The 22,622-nt window shown below is 35.5% G+C and overlaps 1 protein-coding gene across 1 annotated transcript in view; it reads right to left on the bottom strand.

Moving 5' to 3' along the window:
- COL19A1 (collagen type XIX alpha 1 chain) overlaps nucleotides 1-22,622 on the bottom strand; it is a 346,821-nt gene that overhangs the window by 177,458 nt on the left and 146,741 nt on the right. Inside the window, exon 13 of the mRNA XM_043591732.1 lies at nucleotides 8,685-8,738. Within this exon, the coding sequence (XP_043447667.1) occupies nucleotides 8,685-8,738 (54 nt within the window). The remainder of the gene's footprint in view (nucleotides 1-8,684; nucleotides 8,739-22,622) is intronic.

The raw sequence follows: 22,622 nt of genomic DNA, 5'->3' as shown, positions 1-22,622 counted from the left end.
ACATTAAATCAGCATGAGTCCTGAATACTGCATATTTGTGCAACTTTGCTTCCTGCTAAAATTACATTAATTCACCATCTGGGAGAACATCATTTAAATCTATATGAGCTTTTAAGTATCCACTTTGGATTAAATTTGTGGATATTGTAAATACCTTTGATTTAGCATTGATTTGGCCTTTATAAAGCTTGCCAAAAAAATCAAGAATTAAATTAAAAAAAAAACATTTTTATGTCTCTATCAAGTAATCTAATTGTGGGAGAAAACAAATGAAGGACATATTCTTTTCCTATCACTCACAGGCTGAAGCTACAATGTAGTCTCTTTCCTGTTTCAAAGTATGTTTTAGTTCTCTAATTGATAATTTTTTTTTACTTGGGTTTATAAAGATATTAAATGAAACTATACGAGACATAGAGTATCAGATGAATATATTCATGAATCTTCTGGACTCTTGGGTGTTTTAGTGGGTATTTAGTTGCTCAGACTCAGAAATGACAGCTCCCAGGAATATCACAATAGATTTCACCAGAGGGAATCAGTTTTATAGCTGAAGATACCCACAGTGTAAACAGAAAGAGAGTTAGATCGACATCCTGACTGTGTGGTAAATAGAAAAAAATATCTTTCTTCATTCTTGATTTAATACACTGGATGAATGGAGAACAATAATGGAAAAAAGAAATAATTCTGAAGTCACAGAATGCACAGTATATCTAGATATCTTACTTTTCCTGGCTCAGGGATCTGTCTATCACTGCTCTGACATTTTGTAGTCAGTAAACAATGCCAAATGCTATCACCTGTAGCTATTCAATATGGAAGTCAATGATGAATTTAAAGAAATGAAAGAAAACTGGATACTTAAAATAATCTTGTTGCAGAGATTATGTGAAAACTGTAATCTTACACTTTAAGAAAAAAAAATCTAATGGATAAAAATAGCATCCAAAAGGCAAACAAATGAACAAACAAACAAAAAACACTTCACAATTGTAGAAATACCTTTCAGGATAAAACTCATAGCTACGGTCTTCCATTGTTACCTTGGAGTGTTTTATTTATTTATTTAGAAAAGGGATGAGTGAAAAAGTAAATCCTATTTGAGATGTAATATTCTCTTATTATTTGAAATATCCATTCCTTCCCAAATAAGCAAAATGAGACTAGTCTGCATTGAAAAGTTCTGAGAGTACAAAACATAATGGGTTTTTAATATTTATTTTAAAAAATACAAAATGGCTCATTAATGATTTTTATATTGATTATATATTAAAATAGTATTTTGGATATTTTAAATTAAATATATTTTTAAATTAGTTGCATCTGTTTCCTTTTATTTTTCTTAACATGGCTACTGGAAAATATATTTATATTTGTCTTGATTATAATATCATATTTAGAAATATACTGTGTAAGTATTATATATTAAACATTTTTCTATTGGATAGTGCTCCTTAGAAATTGACAAAGACCCTCTCTTCAACCAAACTTCAGTCAGACTCTTCTGAGTCCTCTTCTTGACTAGGCCTCAACCTTGACCTCTGTCTTTTTCTGTCTTCGGCTTGCTGAGACCAGTTTTAGCAAAAATCTCACTCAATCAGTTTACATAGCATCCCCCACCCTTAACAGCAGATCAAATTCCTCATCCCCCATCTCTAATGTGTAAGTCTTTGGCCTGCCTTTAGCAAGAATCCTATAGTTCAGTTATCAAGAATCCTCCCACCCTCAGTGTTTGCTCTTAGTAATTTTCCATTCATTGAGCCTGTCACTCCGTTGGCTATAAATCCCCACCCGTCCTTATTGTATTTGGAGTTGAGCTCAATTTCACTCCTCTATTGCAATGCCCCTATACTAATAGTCTTGAACAAAAAGTCCTCCTTACCATCTTAATAAATGTGAGAATAATTTTTTCCTTAACAGGGTCAAGATTCCTGCCTTCACGGAACTCAGGTTATAAGAGGAGAGTGACTGATGATAAACAGGTCGATAGGCTAAATGTGCTCTGCCTGAAAGGGAGAGAGCTGGTATGTCAGTTGGAGTCATCAGAAACAGTTTCTGTGTGGAGGTGACATTTGTTGTTTCAGAGGATCCAGCCATGCAGTGATCCAGGGGGAAAGTATTGAGGTTAGAAGGCACAGCAAGCACCAAAGCCCCCAAGGTGAAGACAGTGTCATGAGCATGCAGACAGGGAGCAGGAGATCAAGTTAAGGGGTCAAAGCATGTAGTGAACTGCAGGTCATGGTAAGGAGGATGGGTTTTTGAACCTAAGTGTTTTAAGCAGAAAAACGACATGATGTGACTGTGCTTCAAAAAAATCACTTTGACTACAATGTAAAAATAGATTGTAGGCAGCAAGAGTGGAAGCAGAAAAGGGGCTGTCACAGCTTTTGAGGCAAGAGACGAGGGTGGCTGGGATAGGGTGGTGATACTGGAGATGGAGAGGAGAGGTCAGAGACCGCACATACTGGGAAGTAGAAGAGGCAGATATGTTGAAGAGGGGGCAGAGAAAAGGAGGTGTCAAGGCTTAAGTAAGTGATAGGAGGTTGTACCATTTACTGGGCTGAGAAAATTACTAAGAGTTTTCTTTGGGCTTCTTGGTGTAACTCTATCCAGAGAAAAGACAAACATGAAGAAGAAATGGCTGAGAGAGCCACCAGGTATCCATTTATTTATAAATGGATATTGTGCATGGTCAAATATTGTTGACCATGCACAAACACAGAAGACTAAACTCTATATTCTATGACCACACGAATATGAAAATGTTGTTTTTAAAAAGGGAACATTAAATAAAACACTCAGGAAATGGTTAACTCTGGGGCACAGGGTTACAGTGAATTCTGTGTGTAGCAGTGTTCCAGTTATTACTATTATTCATAATCAACACACATTACGTGTTAAAAAATTATGTTAGGCATAAAATAATACATTACAACTCTTTCAATATTCCTGCCTAAAAAACTAACACTAACTGCAACTTCTGGGAAGGATTTATTGGCAAATGAATCAGCTAACCATCCCATTTCAATCAACTATAGTCAGGAAGCAGTTGGAGAAGTAATGCAACCCACTACAAGCTAATGTGAATGTTGAATACTATTATGGAAGTATACAGCAAGTGTGAAGGGAACAGTTCACAGAGAGGCCTAATTCTACTGGAGGTACTCAAGATTTAGAGATGTGGAGTTCAGGAGGGTGAGGAAAAGAATGGCATTTTATGTAAAATTCTAAATTGTTTAAGCTTCCCTATAATATAGGTATAAATAATAGTTATCTTTAAGGGTTGTTCTGAGAATCATAGGTTATAAAAAACAGTATATTGTAGGTACTTAATAAATGTTGCTTTTACTCTTCAAGTCCAAGTTTAAGGGATAATTAATAGTTTATTCTGTTCAGTTTTGTACTCAGTTTGATGGATATGGAACAAGCATCCTTTAACTCACATCGGATAAAATGCAATTGAGAAGTACTGCTTCATCAAGCTTCTTCTACTTTTGCGGCCATCGAAATTGGGCCCATGTAACTCATGTCCTCTTGTGACAAAGTGCAATGTTTTTAAGGCCATGGCATCATAATAAGCTCTGAGAAACAGATCGGTAATACTTTGCTTAAGTGCAATTTTTCTCCTCATGTCACACTGGTGCTGCTATCAATGGTTATGGAGTACTGGAGAGAAAAAGACGCAGCACTCACCACAAAGCATAAAGAATCAAATGCAACAGTCTATGAGTTCAACATTGAGTAAGATGGGAATATATTATCAAGGTTCTCAATAATATTCACGTATATAAAGATTCTCAAAAGCACAGTAGTTGACTCTGGATGTTATGTGCAGACAGGAACTCTTATCTAAAGGCAAGGTGGAAGCAGAAGGACAGTATTATATCTAGAATTATAAAGGCAGGTAGACAATGAAATTAAATTTACTGGAAGATCTACTACTCATGGTATATAGCATCTTTAAAAATCAGAAGATGATACAAAATAATAGTTGTTAAAATTTTTAACCTATCAATTAATTCTTTGCCTTGTCTTCCCACTGACTGTATCTTGTTCCCTAGCAATGGCACCAGCTGTTGCCAGCTGATATCTCAGCTTTGTGATTTCAATATTTTTGTATTTAATAGTACAGATTGCACTGGGATAAGGAGATTAACATGATTATTTTAGAAACATCACATGCTGTAATTTTTATAAAACATGTTTGAAAGACAGTAAGAAAGATGCAGAGGAAGAGTCTAAACTCAATGATTGAAATTGACTTTTCTAAGATTATGTAACCCCACAAAAGCACATAACTGAAATGATATTTCTATTAAAGATAAATGTTTTATTTAACCCAGTTTCAAATAATAGCAAAGGTCTATGTGTTTATATAGCTCTTACTGTACACGAGACACTGTCCTAAATGCATGATAACCCTGTTCACCCTCAAAAACAAACAAAAGTAGCCCTGAAGCAAGTGCTATTAATATTATCATCCCATTGTGCAAATGAAAAAAGTGAGGCACAGAGGGGATAAGTAATGTTCCAAGTAGTATGCCAGTTAGGCAGTGGCAGAGCTGGGACCGGAGCCCAGGAAGTCTGGCTTTAAAGGTTACATTAACAACTTTATGAGACTCCCTCTCAAGTCTGTTCTAAAATGCAATTGTTGAATATATCTCATAGTAAGTCACAATCAAAATCATTTAAGAATGTGTGTAAAGCTGAGGTCTTGTTTTTTAAAGACTAAATTCACGCAACTCAAATTTTTGAGAATTTTATTATGTTTGGTATGCATTATTTAAACTATAAGGGAAATATGAGCAGGTATTTAATTCAATAACTTTAGTCCAATGCTCCAATACCTTGGAGATCAATCCAAAGTTTACATGCACTTATACTACCAAGGATGCATTTAGAAAGATATCAGAGAATTTCCTTGTCCTAATGATTAAGAGCTGCTACATTAGTTGGTGAGTCTTAGGGATGCTAAACATTCTCCTCTCCCGAGACAGTCCCACCTAACAAAGAACTGTCTTACCCAGAATGCCAATAGTGTCCTACCGAGAAAGACTGAACTACTAAATATTTCCCTCTATATCAGGTTCATATTTTCCAAAGTGAGGTTACCCATTTTTTGGCAAAGCTAGCACAGAAGAAATTATTAAAAGATACATTTACATCAAGATATTTGTGATATGCAAGAATAAAGACCATTACATTGGCCTTTTGAATTTAGTAGCGTTTCTAAATTCTTCCAAATTTCTTTGGCTTGGAAAGTAGCTGGAGTGAGCTGGCCCATTGGTTTATTCACTCTGTATTCCAGCAGAATGTTTCTCAAGTTAGAATCCCCATCATGGCTTGACTTTAATTCAAATTGAAATCGCTAATATAATGCCCTGCATTCTCTAAGAATGTGTACCTGTGCTTATTGAAAGTCGGAGTGAACTGTCATAAATGCTGAATGATTTTAATTTGCAGAGTCAGTTTATCTTAGCATTAAAAAATAGGCAATGACAATTGTGGCATGATTTAGTGGGAAAATAAGAGACTTTTCGGTCAAACAGGTAGGGTTAAAAGCTGATTTCACCATTTTCTAAAAGAAAAAAAAAGTCACTTAATTTCCCAAACCTTTATTTCTTGCCTCTGAAAATAGGGATGCTATCACCCCTTGCTCTGGCTAGCCCATAAACCTAGAGAAAGGATCAAATTTCAGATTCTTGTGGAAACAATTTATGAACGATAACACATTAACAATACCACCATCAATGATGCAATAGCAGAGCACTGAATTCTTCACTCTTAGTGAGAGTAGAGGGGACAAAAGGAGAATTTTCATTACTTTTTCTTATTTCTCCTTAGTCATGACTCCTGAATATCTTTGGCAAAACTGAGGAAGGGAAAATAATATCATCTACATATTAATTAAGTAACCAAGTGAGAAAAGTTAATGTGCTTTGTCCTGCTTTATGATGTACCTAATGAGCTACATTAAACAATTATGGTGCTAAAGAAATGACACCCCTGTGATTGAGGGCATGCAAAGAACTCTTCCAAAATCCTTCTCAAAGAGGAAAGGTCACATTGCCCACTATACTATGTACTCTCTTAACAGGTTGGTCTTAATCAGCTTTGGAAATCCTACCACAGCTGCCAGAACACTGGGCATGTAGTAGGCACTCAAAATATATGTTTATCCTCAGTTTTTAAGAGTCTTAAAAACTGAAAATAAACTGAGGGTTGATGGGGGGTGGGAGGGAGGTGGGTGGGTGATGGGCATTGGGCATTGATGGGCATTGATGATTGATAGGCATTGAGGAGGGCACCTGTTGGGATGAGCACTGGGTGTTGTATGGAAACCAATTTGACAAAAAATTTCGTATTAAAAAAATTTAAAAACCCCCCAAAACAAAAAACAAAATATATGTGTTTATCAATTGATTACATCTGCAAAGCGAAATCACCTTACTTTCAGACACTGTAAGAAAAATTTCCAAATTTCTAAGCTAATGTAAATAGATTTCAGATTCCAACACCTCAAATCTCCAAGTTTCATTGAAGTGTTTGGATAAGTCCCTCTCTATTTCAATTCCAATGTTATCTTAATGAACTTCTAAAAATCTTTGTTTTTTTCCTCTCTCTCAGAGAGCCCACATGCATGCAGCTTGGTTATCTTTTGTAACACTATCATTAATTTCTTTCGACACTCCTACATTTTTCACAAGATAACATTGTTCTCATAATGAATGGTCAAAATCTTGAGCTATTTTTGAGTTTTCAATGATGTCAAGTGACAAACTGCATATATTTTACAACTGCAGTATCAACCTCTGTTATCCTACTTTCGGCTCTAATTACTTATATTTTAGACTATTATAATACTTTCTCAGTTTTTAAAATTAAAACTTGGAAAATAATTCTTGAGAACTTAACTGCAAATATTTACTAAATCCTGGGGATTCCAAGAAATGGTCTTTGATCTCATGAAGAGTATAACAGAAAAAACAAAACATAGGCAAAGGCCCCAATATGATCCAATTTATAGAACACACTGTGACACTAATCTTCATTAAACACAGCTCAGATGAATTCTCCTCCATGTGTTCAGAGGAGGAAGGGCAAACATCCTTACATACAGCACTTTTCATACTCTGGCTCCAGCTATATTCTGTTTTGTTATCCCTACATCTCCTTACATGCAGCAGGAATATTACAAAACCTAAATGAATGCTATGTTTATTATGCTTTCCAAGTTCATAATCTTAATAATCTCTTTGTATAAAATGATAGGACATCATAGTGATGAGGACTTGAGAATGTATTCTAAACCCATCCTTTACAGATGGAGAAGTGATTTTCTCAGCCAGTGATCCAACTGGGACACAGTGGGTTCTGGCTTTCCACTCCAGAACTCTTACTCTGATACCAGGTACCTCCACTAGTAGGGAAGGGAGGTGAATCAGAGGTTCTGTTTAAATGTATGGGCCCACAGTTGTGACATCCAGTGTCTTGATGCACTGTAAGGAACTAGAGAAGATGCAGAGACAACTCCAGCTACAAGCCCTAAGTACCAGTTCCCATTCTCTCATATAGAAAAATCATTTCAAAGGGGAGAGGATTAAGAATGACCCTCATATGAAATATGTGAATGGGGTTTCTCAAGAAGTAAACAAGAGAGTAAAGCAGTGGGGGTCAGAACCTCAACCCAGTGTTGACTCTAGGGTTAATTCCTGGGGTATTTCTCTTTTGGAGAAAACCCCTTCCCATACTCAGGTATACCTCTTACTTTGCCCACAAGCCCCAGGGACTGTAATGATCAGCTTCCCTTGCCACCGTAGTGATCTACTGCATATAAGATGGTTTCATAACACATCTAAGACATTAGGGACCAAATCTAGCTTCATTTTTCTTTTTCCACAAAGCAAGTAGTGTAGCTTTCTAGAACTTTTCTAAAACATTTTTATGCAAGTGGAAAAAGAAAACTAGGAAAAAATAATTCTCATGGTGGTCACTTTCCCCAGTAAAGTTAGAATATCTATAATAAATGGTGATTTTGAAGACCAGAAGATTATTCTATATTTTAGAGAAAACCCATATTTGGGATAACCTTCAAATTTCATCATAAGAGTCAAAGTGAAGCTCAGGGGATGGGGTGGGGGTGGGGGAATGTCTGCTGTCTTAAGGGAAGGAAATGGAGATGCTAGGACTTCCAGATGTTACAGGCAATAGTATCCCCAAGGTTGATGAACTGGAACACACATACACAAGTCTCCGTCCCCTTCTCCCCTTCTTTTCATCATTTCAATCCTACCCATGCAGAACCTTCAGTGGATGGAGCTTTGGTGTAAGATGAAGAGTGACTGTGGGTAATAACATGGGCCATATGAAAATGTATATAGGAAGAGAAAAGACAGAGAAAGGAAGACTAGAAAAATGCAACCCAAAAACAACAAAAAAGAAAGCACTGTTAAGGATGACACATAATACAAAAAGGCAAGAGGCCACCCATAATGACACTAAAAACACAGAGATTTTACTGAGCCATGTAAAAAATTGTCTTGATTCTTGATTTTGCCCTGATTGTGGCTGGTTCTTTCACTGATAGTAAAGTCTTAATACCATTAGATAGTCAACACATTTCAGTGGCAAAATGTAAACAGAATATTAGAAGAAGAAAAAAAAAAAACAGTTCAGCTTACATTTTGTCCGTTAATGCCAGCCAGACCTGGATCTCCTTTTTCTCCTGGTTCACCCTAGAAAGAAATAATTTATATAATGAAAAATGTTATATTCTGAGATCCTTTACTAAGAAAAAACAAGAGAGTTACATTGTTTAGGTATTTATAACAATGTGATTACTTTGCTAATCCCTTGAAAGAAACATTTATTAAAAAACAATTCTGAGTCCTAAAACCAAAGAGAAGTTTAAAGGTTCAAAGAAAGGCTGCATAAAGATGATTAAATGGTAGAAATAGAACAAGGATTATTTATTTTCTTCTATAAGCAACAAAGAACTTTCTGGAGGGCAATTTGGCAATATGTATCAAGAATTTTAAATCTGTTCATTTACTTTGGTCCAGCAATTTTGCTTCTAAGAATATATCCTAGGGAAATAATCAGAGATGAAAAGTTTCAGAAACTAAATTGAAGAGTGCAATGTTATTTATAATAGTAAAAAAAAGAGAAACGTCCTAAATGTCCAGTAATAGGGAACTATTAAATAAATTATGGTATATAGATACAATGGGATATGATGCAGCCATTAAAATCATATTTGTGAATTTTATTTTATACTATTTAAAAATTCTTATGCTGTAAAAAGTAAGACACCAGGGATTGACAAATTCAGTGAATACATGTTACAAATACCTATTCTTATTACTTTAGTTACAAATGTTCAAAATGGCCACTAATACTATTGTTTATAACACATATCCATGGTGACACATATTTTTGTTTGATTATCACCTGAAGGATGGATACATTTATTAGCAAATGCTGCATATCTGTAGCATAATTTTTTTTAAAATTAAATGGCTATGTATCTACCCTTCTAGCTACCTACTTGCCCACCAGCCTATGCATCCACCTACTATGGAACTTAGAAACAATATTTTGTTTCAAATATTTGTTTCAAACCAGAACAGTAAAAGTGGTTGACTTATGGATTCTGTGATTATGGGTGATTTTGTTCCTTCAGCATACTCTCGTTTTTCAATTTTTTAAAAACAAAACACATGTATTATCTGTATAATTAGTAAAAATATCTAAAAATAAAAGAATATATTATGCATATAAAGAACTCATCCAAGTCACAGTCTATCACATAACACAGTGTGTGTGTGTGTGTGTGTGTGTGTAGTAGTAGTAGTAGTAGTAATCTCTGCTTTGTGCCACTAGGATGCTTTTTATTCTCAATTTATTCTGTTGTTCTTCATTGTTTTCCTACAATGAACACTATTATTTTTATCTGAAACAAAAACTAAAGAAAAGAAAGCACCTGACTTTACAAGATAATACATTATATACTCTACTATCAGAAATACACACAGTCCCAATTATCTAAGACTATGTATTATTACTATATTGAAAACACAGGATATGAAGTAAAAGTAACTTGATTACTGGAGTATAAGAAATATATATAATATATAGGATAAACAAAACTATATACAAGTACATTGAGTGAAATAGGTTTAAGTTAGAATAAAGATGAAAAAATTTTTACATTTATATATTCTTGAAAGAGAGAGAGAGACTGGGGCGCCTGGGTGGCTCAGTCGGTTGAGCGTCGGACTTCAGATCAGGTCACGATCTCTCGGTCCGTGAGTTCGAGCTCCGCGTCAGGCTCTGGGCTGATGGCTCAGAGCCTGGAGCCTGTTTCCGATTCTGTGTCTCCCTCTCTCTCTGCCCCTCCCCCGTTCATGCTCTGTCTCTCTCTGTCACCAAAATAAATAAACGTAAAAAAAAAAAATTAAAAAAAAAAGAGAGAGAGAGCGCGCGCGTGCGCGCGCGCGCGCACAAGTCGGGGAGGGGCAGAGAGAGAGAGGGAGACACAGAATCGGAAGCAGGCTCCAGGCTCTGAGTTGTCAGCACAGAGCCCGACACAGGGCTTAAACTCACAAATTGTGAGATCATGACCTGAGCTGAAGTCGGATGCTTAACTGACTGAGCCACCCAGGTGCCCCAAGCTGAATATTTTAAACTGAAAATGGAAGGGTGAGGAAATGCTCTAGAGCTGTGCTGTTCAATGTGCTAGCCACTAGCCCCAGGTTGTGATTTACATTTAAATTAATTAAGATTAAATAAAATTTAAAACTCTGTTCTTCAGTTGCCCTAGCCACTTTCAAGTGCTCAGTGGTATCTACACTATTGGGCTGTGCAGATTAGAACATTTCTGTTATTACAGAAAATTCCATTGAACAGTGCTGTTCTAGAAGATGTCATATATGCCAGAAAACAAAATAGGAATTAAGAGACTCAGAAATACACAGAAGAAAATATCTATCTAGTAAGGGGATAAGAGACAACATGGTGTCTAGATGGTGACATAAAATGTGTTCAGCACATGTTAATAGAATGAATTGAAATTTTTGGCACAAGGAGACAATATAATTCCAAAGATATCATCATGAACTTTCAGAATGTAACTCAGAATGAATATAGTCTTTATTCAAAATTAATGGTTTTCACAGGAGGAGAAATAAACAACTCTACATATTAAAGAGATATGTGCCTATAAGGAAATCTGCAACCTTGATAGAGGTAATAAAAGTTAAATAATAATCAGACAGAGAACAGAGTTGATGATCTGATGGGGTTTATGCTGCATGGCAAGAGGATAAGAGATGTTCCAGAAGGGTAAAGAAGAAACATGCTGCTTCAATTTGATCACTGGCAAAAATCTACAATGGATTTTAAAAAGTATAATTATATAAAAAGCAATAACAGGGGTGCCTGGGTGGCTTAGCCAGTTGAGCATCTGACTCTTGATTTTGACTCAGGTCATGATCCCAGGGTCGTAGGATCAAGTCCTGTATTGAGCTCTGCACTGAGGATAGAGCCTGCTGAAGGTTCTCCTCTCTCTCTCTCTCTCTCTCTCTCTCTCTCTGTCCCTCTCCCCCACTCCCAACACCCTTCTTGTGAACTCTTTCCTTCTCTTATAAAATAAAATAAAATTAAATTAAATTAAGAAAAAAAAGCAAGTATAGGCCATTGTGATCAAATAAGGTGGTTCACAAAAAAAAAACCAAGTCATTTACTTTTTCATTGTTACCAAATCCTTCTATAATGTTTACTACATGTCAAGCATTACTTTAAACATCTTATAATTCTGTGATAATCCAGCATAAGGATATGACTATTACTCTCACTTTACAGATGAAGAAACTGAAGACAGAGAGGTTAAGTAACTTGCTCAAGGTCACACAACTAATAAGAGGTAGAACCTGCCTCAGCATGGCTCCAGAGTCTGTGCTCTAAAACTATTAAGCTCATTTGTTTTTGAAACCGTCCAGGGATGATAAAAAAATTCAGTGTATATCTGGATTTCTGCAAAGCAGGAGGCAAAGTCTCTTCAAGTGATCCTCAGAGCAGGAAACAGAAATATGGCCCAGGTAATACTACTATTGGTGTGTATGTAACTGGGAGAAGAATGGTACCCAATAGATCTCTCCCACTCCTTCACCTATATGATGGTCTCTTCATCTTGGCATTATTGACAATTCTTTGCTGTGAGGGCTATCCTGTGCATTGTAGGATGTTTAACCTCAACCCTGGCCTCTACTCACTAGAGACCAGTAGTCAGTCTCTCCCCCAGCCTGTCTATGTTCAGTCCTGACAAATAAAAATGTCTCTGAATATTGCCAAATTTTCCACAGAAGGTGAAATTACCTTCAGTTGTGAACCACTGATACATTATATATTATGAATATATATGCAACAGATTCAAGACATGAAATGTTACAACAGACTGAAACAATATGCTATAATGAACAACATAAATTTCATTGGGAATAAATGTGCAATCATGCATTTAATTCTGGATGGGTGAAAGAGCTGACTTGAAAATAAAAATATTGAACAGAAAAAATATAAAGTGAACATAGCTCAGAGCTTATGGTGAGTATGGTGCCTCTAAAATAGAACCAAAAGAAGAAAATCATAATAGAAAAAATATATTTGACAAAATAATAATTATAAACTTGTAAGAAAAAATATAAACTAAACTAAAAGGCAAATGACAAGATGGGAAAAAGTATCATATGGTGGCTTAATAGTTAACATTATTAATATGCAAAGAGTTCTGATCATTTATAAGAAAAATAATAATATCCAACTGGTAACTGAGCATAGAACAAATCAGACAATTCACCATAAGGAATACAAAAGAAATGTTACTTGTGGCAATGAGAAAGAATGAAATATGGCCTTTTGTAGCAACATGGATGGAACTGGAGAGTGTTATGCTAAGTGAAATAAGTCATACAGAGAAAGACAGATACCATATGTTTTCACTCTTATGTGGATCCTGAGAAACTTAACAGAAGACCATGGGGGAGGGGAAGGGGGAAAAACAGTTATAGAGAGGGAGGAAGCCAAAACATAAGAGACTCTTAAAAACTGAGAACAAACTGAGGGTTGATGGGGGGTGGGAGGGAGGAGAGGGTGGGTGATGGGTATTGAAATAAATAAATAAATAAATAAATAAATAAATAAATAAATAAATAAACAAGCAAACTTAAAAAAAAAGAAATGTTGCTTGACAATTCATGTTTTACCAGTATTAATTCATCAGGTTATATGTTAGCACTAGATGAGTTCTAAAACTTCTCCCTTGTAGATCAGAACAAATACTGTTAAAATGTCTACACTACCCAAAGCAATCTACATATTTAATGAAATCCCTATCAAAATTCCACTAGAATTTTTCACAGAGCTAGAACAAACAATTCTAAAATTTGTACGGAACCAGAAAAGACCCCAAATAGCCAAAACAATCTTGAGAAAGAAAAGCAAAGCTGAGAGCATCACAATTCCGGACTTCAAGTTATATTACAAAGCTATAGTAATCAAGACTGTATGGTCTTGGCATAAAAACAGACACATAGATCAGTGTAACAGAATAGAGAATCCAGAAATGAACCCACAACTATGTGGTCTACTAATCTTCAACAAAGCAGGAAAGAATATCCAATGGAAAAAAGACAGTCACTTCAACAAATGATGTTGGGAAAACTGGACAGCTCTATGCAAAAGAATGAAACTGGAAAACTTTCTTATGCCATACACAAAAATAAATTTAAAATGGATGAAAGACCTAAATATGAGACAGGAAATCATCAAAATCCTAGAGGAGAACACAAGCAGCAATCTCTTTGACATCAGCTATAGCATCTTCTTACTAGATACATTTCCAGAGGCCAGGGAAACACAAGCAAAAAAAACCTGTTGGGACTTTATCAAGATAAAAAGGTTCTGTACAGCAAAGGAAACAATCAACAAAAGGGCAACCTTCAGGATAGGAAAGGATATTTGCAAATTAAATATCTGATAAAGGGTTAATATCCAAACTCTACAAAGAACTCACGAAACTCAACACCCCCCAAAAAATAATCCAAATAAGAAATGGGCAGAAAACATGAATAGACATTTTCCCAAAGAAGACGTACATATCTCCAACAGATACAGGAAAAGATGCTCAACATCACTAATCATCAGGGAACTACAAATCAAAACTACAATGAGAAGGAATTCACCCCAAAAGAAAGAGCATGAAGAAATGACAGCCAGGGATTTAACCAACACAGATACAAGCAAGATGTCTGAACCAGAAGTTAGAATAATGATAATAAGAATACTAGCTGGAGTCAAAAATAGATTAGAATCCCTTTCTGCAGAGATAAAAGAAGCTAAAAATAGCCACAGTGAAATTAAAAATGCAATAACTAAGTTGCAATCACGGATGGATGCAGCAGCGGCAAGGATGGATGAGGCAGAACAGAGAACCAGCCATATAGAGGACAAACTTATAGAGAATAATGAAGCAGAAAAAAAAGAGAAAGGCAAAAGAGCATGATTTAAGAATTAGAGAAATCAGTGACTCATTAAAAAGGAACATCAGAATCATAGGGGTCCCAGAAGAGGAAGAGAGAGAAATAGGGGTAGAAGGGTTATGTGAGCACATCATAGCAGAAAATTTTGCTAACCTGGGGAAAGACACAGACATCAAAATCCAGGAAGCACAGAGGACCCCCATTAGATTCAACAAAAACCGACCATCAACAAGGCATATCATAGTCAAATTCACAAAATACTCAGGCAAGGAAAGAATCATGAAAGCAGCAAGGGAAAAAAAAAAGTCCCTAACCTACAAGGGAAGACAGATCAGGTTTGCAGCAGACCTATCCACAGAAACTTGGCAGGTCAGAAAGGAATGGCAGGATATATTCAGTGTGCTGAATCAGAAAAATATGCAGCCAAGAATTCTTTATCCAGCAAGGCTGTCATTCAAAATAGAAGGAGAGATAAAAAGTTTCCCAGACAAACAAAAACTAAAGGAGTTTGTGACCACTAAACCAGCCTTGCGAGAAATTTTAACGGGGACTCTCTGAGGGGAGAAAAGATGGGAAAAACCCATATATACATACATATATATATGTATATATATATATATATATATATATATGTATATATGTGTATATATACATACATATATATACACATATGAATGAATAAATACCAAAAGCAACAAAGATTAGAAAGTACCAGAGAACACCACCAGAAACTCCAACTCTACAAGCATCATAATGGCAATATATTCATATCTTTCAGTACTCACTCTAAACGTCAATGGACTCAAAGCTCTAATCAAAAGACATAGGATAACAGAATGGATAAAAAAAACAAAATCCTTCCATATACTGTTTACAAGAGGCCCACTTTAGACCTAAAGACACCTTCAGATTGAAAATAAGGGGATGGAGAACCATCTATCATGCTAATGGTCAACGAAAGAAAGCCAGAATAGCCATACTTATATCAGAAAATCTAGACTTTAAAATAAAGACTGTATCAAGAGATGCAGAAGGGCATTATATCATAATCAAGGGGGCTATCCACCAAGAAGACCTAACAATTGTAAACATTTATGTGCCAAATGTAAAAGCACCCAAATATATAAATCAATTCATCACAAACATAAAGAAACTCATCGATAGTAATACCATAATAGTAGGAGGCTTCAACACCCCACTCAAAGCAATAGACAGATCATCTAATAAAGAAAAATCAACAAGGAAACAATGGCTTTGAATGGCACACTACACCAGATGGACTTAACAGATATATTCCAAACATTTCATCCTAAAGCAGCAGAGTATACATTCGTCTCCAGTGCACATGGAATGTTCTCCAGAATAGACCATATACTGGGATACAAATCAGCCCTAAGTAAGTACAAAAAGATCAAGATCATACCATGCATATTTTCAGATCACAATGCTCTGAAACTCAAAATCAACCACAAGAAAAAAATTTGGAAAGGTAACAAATACTTGGAGACTGAAGAACATCCTACTAAAGAATGAATGGGCTAACCAAGAAGTTAAAGAGGAAATTAAAAAAGTATATGGAAGCCAAAGAAAATGATAACACCACAACCCAAAACCTCTGGGATGCAGCAAAGGCGGTCATAAGAGGAAACTATATAGCAATCTGGCCTTCCTAAAGAAGGAAGAAAGATCTCACATACACAACCTAACCTTATGCCTAAAGGAGCTGGAAAAAGAACAGCAAATAAAACCCAAAACCAGTAGAAGACAGGAAATAATAAAGATTAGAGCACAAATTAATGCTTTTGAAACCAAAAAACAGTAGAACAGATCAATGAAACCAGAAGCTGGTTCTTTGGAAGAATTAACAAAATTAATAAACCACTAGCCAGTTTGATCAAAAAGAAAAAGGAAATGACCCAAATAAATAAAATCAAGAATGAAAGAGGACAAATCACAACCAACACAGCAGAAATATAAACAATAATAAGAGAATATTATGAGCAATTATATGCCAGTAAAATGGGAAATCTGGAAGAAATGGACAAATTCCTAGAAACATATACACTACCAAAACTGAAACAGGAAGAAATAGAAAATTTGAACAGACCCATAACCAGGAAGGAAATCGAATTAGTAATCAAAATCTGCCAAAAAGCAAGAGTCCAGGGCCAGATGGCTTTTCAGGTGAATTCTACCAAACATTTAAGGAAGAGTTAACCCCTATTCTCTTCAAACTTTCAAAAAAATAGAAATGGAAGGAAACTTCCAAACTCTTTCTATGAAGCCAGCATTACCTTGATTCTAAAACCAGACAGAGACCCTGCTAAAAAGGAGAACTATAGACCAATTTCTCTGATGAACATGGATGCAAAAATCCTCAACAAGATATTAGCCAACCGGATCCAACAATACATTAAAAAAATTATTCACCACGACCAAGTGTGATCTATACCTGGGATGCAGGGCTGGTTCAATATCTGCAAAACAATTAATGTGATTCATCACATCAATAAAGAAAGGACAAGAACCATATGATCCTCTCAATAGATGCAGAGAAAGCATTTGACAAAATACAGCATCCTTTCTTGATCAAAACCCTCAAGAAAGTAGGGATAGAAGGAGCATACTTCGAGATCATAAAAGTCATATATGAATGACCCAATGCTAATATCATCCTCAATGGGGAAAAACTGGGAGCTTTCCCCCGAAGGTCAGGAACAAGACAGGGATGTCCACTCTCACCACTGTTATTCAACATAGTATTGGAAGTCTTAGCCACTGCAATCAGACAACACAAAGAAATAAAAGGCATCCAAATTGGCCAGGAGGAGGTCAAACTTTCACTCTTCGCAGATCACATGATACTTTATATGGAAAACCTAAAAGATTCCACCAAAAAACTGCTAGAATTGATTCATGAATTCAGCAAAGTTGCAGGATATAAAATCAACACACACAAATCAGTTGCATTCCTATATACCAACAATGAAGCAACAGAAAGAGAAATCAAGGAATCGATCCCATTTATAATTGCACCAAAAACCATAAAATACCTAGAAATAAATCCAACCAAAGAGGTGAAAAATCTACACACTGAAAACTATAGAAAGCTTATGAAATAAATTGAAGAAGACACAAAAAAATGGAAAAATATTCCATGCTCCTGGATAGGAAGAACAAATATTGTTAAAATGTCAATACTACCCAAAGCAATCTACATATTCAATGAAATCCCTATCAAAATAACACCAGCATTCTTCACAGAGCTAGAACAAATAATCCTAAAATTTGTATGGAAACAGAAAAGAGCCTGAATAGCCAAAGCAGTCCTGAAAAAGAAAATCAAAGCAGGAGGCATCACAATCCCAGACTTCAAGCTATTCTACAAAGCTGTAATCATCAAGTCAGTATGGTCCTGGCACAAGAACAGACACCCAGATCACCCAGAATAGAGAACCCAGAAGTGGACCCACAAATGTATGGCCAACTCATCTTTGACAAAGCAGGAAAGAATATCCAATGGGATAAAGACAGTCTCTTCAGCAAGTGGGGCTGGGAAAACTGGACAGCGACATGCAGAAGAATGAACCTGGACCACTTTCTTATAACACACACAAAAATAAACTCAAAATGGATGAAAGACCTCAATGTAAGACAGGAAGTCATCAAAATCCTTGAGGAGAAAGCAGGCAAAAACCTCTCTTTGATCTTGGCCGCAGCAACTTCTTACTCAACACGTCTCCAGAGGCAAGGGAAACAAAAGCAAAAATGAACTACTGGGACCTCATCAAAATAAAAAGCTTCTGCACAGTGAAGGAAACAATCAACAAAACTAAAAGGCAACCGACAGAATGGGAAAAGATATTTGCAAATGACATATCAGATAAAGGGTTAGTATCCAAAATTTACAAAGAACTTATCAAACTCAACACCCAAAAAACAAATAATCCAGTGAAGAAATGGGAAAAAGACATGAATAGACACTTCTCCAAAGAAGACATCCAGATGGCTAACCAACACATGAAAAAAATACTCAACATCACTCATCATCAGGGAAATACAAATCAAAACCACAATGAGATACCACATTCCACCTGTCAGAATGGCTAACATTAACAACTCAGGCAAGAACAGATGTTGGCCAGAATGCGGAGAAAGAGGATCTTTTTTGCATTGTTGGTGGGAATGCAAGCTGGTGCAGCTACTCTGGAAAACAGTATGGAGGCTCCTCAAAAAACTAAAAACAGAACTACCCTACGACCCAGCAATTGCACTACTAGGCATTTATCCACGGGATACAGGTGTGCTGTTTCAAAGGGACAGATGCACCCCCATGTTTATAGCAGCACTATCAACAATAGCCAAAGTATGGAAAGAGCCCAAATGTCCATTGATGGATGAATGGATAAAGAAGATGTATATATATACAATGGAGTATTACTCGGCAATCGAAAAGAATGAAATCTTGCTGTTTGCAACTAGGTGGATGGAACTGGAGCATATTATGCTAAGTGAAATTAGTCAGAGAAAGACAAAAATCATATGACTTCACTCATATGAGGACTTTAAGAGACAAAACAGATGATCATAAGGGAAGGGAAAAAATAATATAAAAACAGGGAGGGGGACAAAACGGAAGAGACTCATAAATATGGAGAACAAACTGAGGGTTACTGGAGGGGTTGTGGGAGGGGGAATGGGCTAAATGGGTAAGGGGTAGTAAGGAATCTACTCCTGAAATCATTGTTGCACTATATGCTAACTAATTTGGATATAAATTTAAAAAAATAAAAAATAAAAACAAAAACAAATCAAAACTACAATGAAATATCACCTCACATTTGTCATAATGGATGAATCCAACAACACAGGAAACAGTGTTGGGGAGAATATGGAGAAACTGGAACCCTTTTACACTGTTGGTGGGAATGCAAACTGGTGCTGCCACTCTGGAAAATAGTATGGAGGTTCCTCAAAAAGTTAAAAATAGAACTACCCCATGATCTAGCAATTGCACTACTAGCTATTTACCCAAAGGATACAAAAATACTGAACTTAAGGGACACATGCACCCTGATATTTATAGGGGTATTATCAACATTAGCCAAATTATGGAAAAAGTCTAAATGTCCTTTGACTCATGAATGAAGAAATATGGTGTAGATATACAATGGAATATTACTGAGCCATAAAAAAGAATGACAACTTGCCATTTGCAACAATGTGGAAGGAGCTAGACTGTATTATGCTAAGCAAAATAAGTCAGTCAGAGAAAGACAAATACCATATGATTTCATTCATATGTGGATTTTAAGAAACAAAACAAATGAACATGGTGGGGGGAAAGAGATAGGAAAACCATAAAACAGACTCTTAACTATAGAGAACTGAGGTTGCTGGAGGGGAGGTGGGTGAGGGGATAGGTTAAATGGGTGATGGTTATTAAGGAGGACATGTGATGAGCATTCCTTTTCATTCTACTACTGAATTCTGCTGAAATTCTACTACTGAAACTAATATTACAATATATGCTAACTAACTATAATTTAAATAAAAACTTAAAGAAAAAAAGCTTCTTCATTGTAAATCCTACCATACTTCAGAAAAAAACAGTGTCAGTTGTATATGCAAACAGGAAAAAAAGGAAAGATATTCAAGGGTTGCATACTTAATAAATCCCAAACAAAAGAAATCTGACAATAGTAACCAGCTATTCTCTTTTTCTCCATTGAGAAGAAATTGAGTAAAAACAAAACTGTAGTATTAAAGATTTAAACTAGAATTAAAGAAAATTCATTTGATATCGGAGGTTGTTAGAAAGTAAATGCATCCAGATCATTTCTTAGTGTTTGGATAAGTTTAAAAGCAAAAAAGATTCAAAAACAAAGCCAACAGAACATCTCTAAAGTTTCTTTGAAAATACAATAAATCATTCTAGTCTGATGCAAACTTAAATGCAATCCCAACCAAAGGAAAGAGGATAATGGAAATTAGATCACATTTAAGATTTTTTTAATACCCATTCTTTGGTGAATCTTCAAAAACTACCAAAAGTTAATGTTCTTCCAAACAAAATTGTAGTGTCTTTGTATTCAAAATACTACATTAGGTAAGTAATGAAACCCTTTTACAGAGTTTGAATTAATCCATCATTATCCCCAATGTAGGTATTAACATCACTAATATTTCAATAGATACTCTCAGTAAAATATAGTAATTAGCTTTACTCTATACAACTTATATATGTCAGACTCTGTGCCAAATGCTATACATAGTAAGGGCCCACTTTAATTCTAGCAATAACCTTAGGAGGTGGATATTGTCATCCCCATTTATTGATGATAAATTCCCAACTCAGAGGACATATGTGACTTTCACATGGTCAAAAAACTCTTCCTATCATCTCAAGTTATTTGCTCCATTACTTTGATCTCAGAGGGATTTGATAAACTCTAATATATCAACTTTTTCTTTTGTGAATTCTCCTTTTAGCATCATTTCTGAGTTTATAAACAAATTTAGTTATTTATAGATAAATGTAAATGGATAAATGTAAATGTATGGATAACGTGGGAGATATGGATTAAAATTATTTTTTTACATGAATGTCTGTTCCAGGAGTTTGTTGAAAATTATTTTAGTACATCTTTTGAAAATAAGTTGTCGTATATATGTGGAATTATTTCTGGATTCTATTCTTTTCCATTGGTCTATGTGTCTATACTTAAATGACACTAACTTTCTTGATTATCTTTATGATAAATGTTGAAAACAGGTAACATTAGTCCTTCAGATTTTGTTTGGTTGTTTGTTTTCAGAGTTGCTTTGGCTATGTCAGGTCATTTGTATTTCCATATGACTTTAAGATAAGATTTTAATGTAATATTTGGTATGGTGGATATCTGTGTAAAAATGAACTTTGGTCCATAAATCACACCCTATGTGAAAATTAACTTGGATGGAATTTAGACTCAAATGTAAAATTCAAAACTAAAAAATGGTAGAGTATAGAAGAAATTCTTTGTGACATTGGGTTAGACATATTTTCCACTTTGTTATATAATTTCTGTATGTGTAATCTTTTTCATTCCTTTGTTCTTTCTTTACTGCCTTCACTTTGTTCACAAAATATTTTAGCATACTATTTTAGTTTTCTCTTATGAGTATTTAGCCTTTTAAAAAGTAATTGCTCTAGCACTTACAATTTGCACTTTTAACTTATCACAATCTATTCTAGTGAACACTGGTTTGATTTCAGTAAACTATGGCAACTTTGCTCCAATTCAGCTCCATTTTCTTCCCCTTTCTGCATATTATTGTTGCCATATACATTACATATGGTATATGTTATAACCGTATGTTATAAACCTAATAGTACATTGTTAAAGTTTTGTGTTAAAAATAGGCTTTTACAGGGCGCCTAGGTGACTCAGTCAGTTAAGCATCTGAGTTCAGCTCAGGCCATGATCTCACGGTTTGTGGGTTCGAGCCCCCCATCGGGCTCTGTGCTGACATCTCAGAGCCTGGAGCCTGCTTTGGACTCTGTGTCTCCCTCTCTCTCTGCCCCTCCCCTGCTTGCACTGTGTCTCTCAAAAATAAATAAACATTAAAAATTTTTTAAAAAATAGGCTCTTAGGGCACCTGGGTGGCTCAGTCAGTTAAGCATCCAAATTTGGCTCAGATCATGATCTCCCAGTTCGTGAGTTCAAGCCCCACACTGGGCTCTGTGCTGACAGCTCAGAGCCTGGAGCCTGTTCTGTATCTCCCTCTCTTTCTGCCCTACCCTGCTCACACTCTGCCTCTCTCTCTCTCAAAAATAAATAATCATTAAAAAATATTTAAAAAATTAAAATAGGCTTTTAAAAAAATTAATGGAGAATATAATCTATATATTATACAAACACATGTAAATATCTATCAGAGTTACTACATTGACCCATATATTTACAATTTCCAGTGCTTTTCATTATTTCCTCTGGATTTTTGGTCTGAAAGACTCCTTTTAGTCACTCAGGTGGGTCATATCTGCTAGAAAATAACTTATTTTTATTTTATTTTTATCTGGAAATGTCTTTATTTTTG

Source organism: Prionailurus bengalensis, chromosome B2, assembly GCF_016509475.1.
Source record: "Prionailurus bengalensis isolate Pbe53 chromosome B2, Fcat_Pben_1.1_paternal_pri, whole genome shotgun sequence".
NCBI lineage: Eukaryota > Metazoa > Chordata > Mammalia > Carnivora > Felidae > Prionailurus > Prionailurus bengalensis.
This window is presented reverse-complemented; position numbering and strand designations above follow the sequence as displayed.